The sequence below is a fragment of the Ceratina calcarata genome, unplaced genomic scaffold (genome assembly GCF_001652005.2).
Source record: "Ceratina calcarata isolate Rehan_Ccalc_2016 unplaced genomic scaffold, ASM165200v1 scaffold90, whole genome shotgun sequence".
Classification (NCBI taxonomy): Eukaryota; Metazoa; Arthropoda; class Insecta; order Hymenoptera; family Apidae; genus Ceratina; species Ceratina calcarata.
This window is the reverse complement of record NW_017180369.1, coordinates 352,023-357,690: the sequence shown is the minus strand read 5'-3', so window position 1 is coordinate 357,690 and position 5,668 is coordinate 352,023. Positions and strand designations below refer to the sequence as shown.

The window sequence follows — 5,668 nt, the reverse complement described above, 5'->3', positions numbered from 1 at the left end:
CTAAGACGGAATCATATTGTTTCCGAAATAGAAAGTAAAAAGGTAAAAGTAAAATCTCGGTTCCTAGCGAAGTGGTTTTAATGAATCGCGACTGAATTTCGAAGTAGAGTACTTAAAACTAAAGTACTTACACGTAAAGAATGTCATGAGCGAATCGCTAGAAACCGAGATAGTAAAATTTTTCTAAGACGGAATCATATTGTTTCCGAAATAGAAAGTAAAAAGGTAAAAGTAAAATCTCGGTTCCTAGCGAAGTGGTTTTAATGAATCGCGACTGAATTTCGAAGTAGAGTACTTAAAACTAAAGTACTTACACGTAAAGAATGTCATGAGCGAATCGCTAGAAACCGAGATAGTAAAATTTTTCTAAGACGGAATCATATTGTTTCCGAAATAGAAAGTAAAAAGGTAAAAGTAAAATCTCGGTTCCTAGCGAAGTGGTTTTAATGAATCGCGACTGAATTTCGAAGTAGAGTACTTAAAACTAAAGTACTTACACGTAAAGAATGTCATGAGCGAATCGCTAGAAACCGAGATAGTAAAATTTTTCTAAGACGGAATCATATTGTTTCCGAAATAGAAAGTAAAAAGGTAAAAGTAAAATCTCGGTTCCTAGCGAAGTGGTTTTAATGAATCGCGACTGAATTTCGAAGTAGAGTACTTAAAACTAAAGTACTTACACGTAAAGAATGTCATGAGCGAATCGCTAGAAACCGAGATAGTAAAATTTTTCTAAGACGGAATCATATTGTTTCCGAAATAGAAAGTAAAAAGGTAAAAGTAAAATCTCGGTTCCTAGCGAAGTGGTTTTAATGAATCGCGACTGAATTTCGAAGTAGAGTACTTAAAACTAAAGTACTTACACGTAAAGAATGTCATGAGCGAATCGCTAGAAACCGAGATAGTAAAATTTTTCTAAGACGGAATCATATTGTTTCCGAAATAGAAAGTAAAAAGGTAAAAGTAAAATCTCGGTTCCTAGCGAAGTGGTTTTAATGAATCGCGACTGAATTTCGAAGTAGAGTACTTAAAACTAAAGTACTTACACGTAAAGAATGTCATGAGCGAATCGCTAGAAACCGAGATAGTAAAATTTTTCTAAGACGGAATCATATTGTTTCCGAAATAGAAAGTAAAAAGGTAAAAGTAAAATCTCGGTTCCTAGCGAAGTGGTTTTAATGAATCGCGACTGAATTTCGAAGTAGAGTACTTAAAACTAAAGTACTTACACGTAAAGAATGTCATGAGCGAATCGCTAGAAACCGAGATAGTAAAATTTTTCTAAGACGGAATCATATTGTTTCCGAAATAAAAAGTAAAAAGGTAAAAGTAAAATCTCGGTTCCTAGCGAAGTGGTTTTAATGAATCGCGACTGAATTTCGAAGTAGAGTACTTAAAACTAAAGTACTTACACGTAAAGAATGTCATGAGCGAATCGCTAGAAACCGAGATAGTAAAATTTTTCTAAGACGGAATCATATTGTTTCCGAAATAGAAAGTAAAAAGGTAAAAGTAAAATCTCGGTTCCTAGCGAAGTGGTTTTAATGAATCGCGACTGAATTTCGAAGTAGAGTACTTAAAACTAAAGTACTTACACGTAAAGAATGTCATGAGCGAATCGCTAGAAACCGAGATAGTAAAATTTTTCTAAGACGGAATCATATTGTTTCCGAAATAAAAAGTAAAAAGGTAAAAGTAAAATCTCGGTTCCTAGCGAAGTGGTTTTTACGAATCGCGACTGAATTTCGAAGTAGAGTACTTAAAACTAAAGTACTTACACGTAAAGAATGTCATGAGCGAATCGCTAGAAACCGAGATAGTAAAATTTTTCTAAGACGGAATCATATTGTTTCCGAAATAGAAAGTAAAAAGGTAAAAGTAAAATCTCGGTTCCTAGCGAAGCAGTTTTAACGAATCGCGACTGAATTTCAAAGTAGAGTACTTAAAATTAAAGTACTTACACGTAAAGAATATCGTGAGCGAATCGCTAATAGCAAAGCGTTCGTGCTACTGACAGATGTAGGTGTAGTGTCTGTAGGTAGGAGCAAATTTTATTAACGTCTGATAGCACGACGTTCAGTGAACACACGTCTTGTAAAAGTACATACACAGAGAATATACATTGATCGCAGAATACATGAGAAGTATGGATAATCGGATAACCGGTCTTTATTTACAAATACATATAATGTCGTTCGTTGTAAAATTACCCTGGAATCGCGAGACGTACGTATATTCGATCTATCTTAATTTTTATACAAGTATAGACATCGAGTAATGCACGTGAACCGAGCCCATTTCCCGAGAACGTGGGACGTACGAATTTTTACAATTCGTCTAAGACTAATAAATGGAAGGACGGAACGGAGAAACGGAAATCGAAGGGTCTTACATAATTTCGAACGCTTTACGATTACCTTCTAAACAGTACACCAGAACAGCAGGTACTTCGCGTTAACACCGAGACGAAGACTGATCGATATTATTCTAATTTAAGTAAGTATCGTCGACTGATACGCTCTTACTATTTTAATCGATCACCAGTTGTCGGAACGATCCGTCTAGACCGAACAGATCGTCATGCGTCTTCGGCTTCCCTGGCCGGAGTAGCTCGTTCGTTTTCAGGGACTCTTGTTCCTTGAACCATGGGCCATACTCTTCTAATTTCTTTATCCACGACTCTGTAAACACGCATTGAGAATTCTCTTAAGAAGGCAAACCAATTACGATGAGAAAGTAGTTTGAAAAGGTAAGAGCCACTCTTCGGAATGGCAAGAATTTATCGGTCCTTAAGGGAGACGAATCAAGACTTTACGATTTCGTTTACAAAACGAGTGTCGACCCTGAAGCAAGAATCGTTTACTTACCGTGAATGGCCTGGATGGGTCCAGCGTCGCCGCCGTATTCCGTGGGCAGCATCTCCTTGGGCACGTATTCGTGCAACGTCTTCAAGTCGCTGTGCATAAAAATTCTGTTGCGGATCTTCTCCTTCACGAACGGTTTGACGAAATTCACGATGGTGTCGACCAACGGGCTGACGTTCACCACGTGCACCTCCTTCAGCTTCACCGGGTACGCTTCCTGTACGCAGACCAGGAACTTCTTGACGAGGGCCGGGGTGAATTTGGCGAAGTGCGACGGCGTCGCGACGCTCGCGTCGAGGATGTACACGTCTCCCGCGACCCCGATCAGCTCCTCCTTCAAACGTATATCACCGATCATCAGAATGAGTTTCATCAACTCGGGCACGTTCGGGGTCGGCATGTCTTTGTCGACGCCTCTCATCACTATCACCCGTCGCCCGTTCGTGGTCAGGCCCGGCAGTGGAGGAATTTGACTGAAAAAAATCGGGGATTCGAGATTAGTTACGAATAAGTCTCAACTTCGATCGCGAAACGATTCTTTCGTATAAGAGTCTTATTTTGACAAACTAGTGTTCGTAACTTTTGATAAAATTGTACGAGCGATTTTTCGCGGCGCCGGCTAGACTTAAATACTGAAGAGTCAGGGTTTATTAAAACGGACCGGAACTTTTCTCGTTACGCTATGTAAATTTGCTCTCGGCAAGTTTCCCGACTGACTCGAGCGCACTTCGTGTCGATGTCGCTGCGAAAATTGCTCACGCTCGTCGGATTAGAAAATTCTTTATTTTAATACTGCGTCTAGCGGTAGAGACACGTTGAATATGAAACACGCGTCACCGGGCGACGCGTCGAGACCCTCGACTGCCTGCCGTTTCGTTTCATAACGCATTTAAACGCAAACTTACACTTGTTTCAAAACGTCTCGTACTTCCGGCCTGGTGACGTCGCGGTTGGTGAAGAATTCCGGAACCGCGGCTCGCATCGTGAAGTACATGTCGAGCTTCCTCTTGCATTTCTCCAAGGAGAACTTGCAACCTCGAAGGAACGTCATTAGCCGGCGATCGTCTAGAACGGTGAAAGAAGACGAGCGTGTCAGTATGCGCGAACGAGGAAGCTAGGCGTTGCTACAGCGAGGAATCTGCGGGATTTTAAGGAGGGATTCACCATCTGTGGAAGCACCGAAGAGCAGCAGAGAGCAGAATAATAGTGGAGAGAGGCTACGTCGTATTTACGATTAGTCGACTCTCCGAATTACCATCGTAACGAGGTAAATGCGGCTGTTTCGAAAGCCATTCTTTGATGATCTCCAAGTCCTTGTCGCGCGTAGCCACGTTCTCGTTCAGCTCCACCCGGATCATCTTGGACATCTCCTCTGTCGGCTGGATCAACATCTGAAAAATATCGGTCGATCTCTCAAAACGATTGATAATTATCTTGCGAAATGAGAAATAGAATTGCGAAACTGTTTTGTATGCTGGTCATTTCTAAGGGAAGTCGTGATTCGCGACGGGAGGACACGTCAAACCCGTGCTTGATAAGACGACGTTGTGACGGTCCTAAGTAGTTAATAACGACGTCCCATGCAGTCGCACGCGAAGCGACCACGTTGCGCAATTAATTGATTCGACGTATCGTTTCCTTTTTCGACACGCAATACACGCGATTTATTTCCTAACGATCTTTCTAATCCTCGTCCTTTCCAATCTCCAGACTAAAATTCGTTTCTGAACGCGAGATCGGCTTGTAGATTTACATCGTGAAATTCGTAGGACAAGACGGTTCGTGTCGTCCTATGAATTTCATAATACGTTACGCGGCAGAAGATGCACACGTGAATTTCATGCATACATAATCTCCCTGCGCGAGGAGCTCGTTCGCAAACTGAAATTTCTGCAGATATACGAATTTCGTGTACCTAAATTCCACGTGAGACTCGAGTAAATTCCGGGGACTCCTATACGTTTTCCGCGGACGGTATTTATAAAGGAAAATTGCGTCGTATTTATGTTTCATGGAGCCACCATTAACGGAAACGTCATTAAGGGAGAGAGACAGTCGTTTCGTTGAAGTGTATCTTCCAAAGAGAGATTCACGAATGAACGTCGCTGTAAATTAAACTTTAATTCAGAACTGTCTACCAAAAATAATAATTTTCCTGTATGATTTCATTGTATCTACTTTTTCTGTGGTTTCGCGTGGACCAGCCGTTCAATTCGAATAGAACAGGTGCAACTTTGTTATTACAGCGCTGCACGTGCAACGGGGCACCGTAACAGGTTACGCAAATAGTCGAGATACCCATCGTTCTTACGCGAGAAATTAATGCCGGCCAGCAGCCTGGCTTGCCCAACGCTAAACTTTCTCTAGCTCGCCACGGCTGACCGAGAGGAATCCCGTGTTTCACTTTTTTCTTCAGAGTAATCGTTCGCGCGCTCCTTGTATTTTTACCAATCTCATACCTCGCTCGATGATTCACCGTGCTTTCACGACGTCCTCTCGTGTTATACTAATTTCTTCGTCGACCCATGAGACAATTCTAACGAACACCGGGTGAAAGGCGATTAAGCAAAACTAAACCCTCAACCATTTCGCTACGAGCGCCAACGTTGGAAAAATCTCGGAAAATTTTTTTTCTCAAAATCCCCGTATAAGTCATCAGCATGCTTTAAATAAAAGTTATTTTTCTTCTAACTTCGATATTTAATGAGTTACATATGATTATTTGGCATTTTATTGATGTTGACAAAATCCGACCATTCCACCGTCGAAACGGTGAACTTTTGGAAAAAAATTTCGTTTTTCCT

The 5,668-nt window shown here is 41.3% G+C and overlaps 1 protein-coding gene across 2 annotated transcripts in view; it reads right to left on the bottom strand.

Moving 5' to 3' along the window:
- LOC108631525 (alpha-tocopherol transfer protein-like) overlaps positions 1–5,668 on the bottom strand; it is a 10,785-nt gene continuing 5,117 nt past the window's right edge. Inside the window, exons 2-5 of one of the 2 annotated variants that reach the window (XM_018035510.2) lie at positions 4,120–4,255; positions 3,770–3,929; positions 2,868–3,337; positions 1–2,681 (exon numbers count right to left, since the gene is read on the bottom strand). In XM_018035510.2, the coding sequence (XP_017890999.1) occupies positions 2,530–2,681; positions 2,868–3,337; positions 3,770–3,929; positions 4,120–4,255 (918 nt within the window). In that variant the 3' untranslated portion in view covers positions 1–2,529. Of the gene's footprint in view, positions 2,682–2,867; positions 3,338–3,769; positions 3,930–4,028; positions 4,256–5,668 lie in introns of those variants that run through there. The other variant, XM_018035512.2, reaches the window with a different exon arrangement.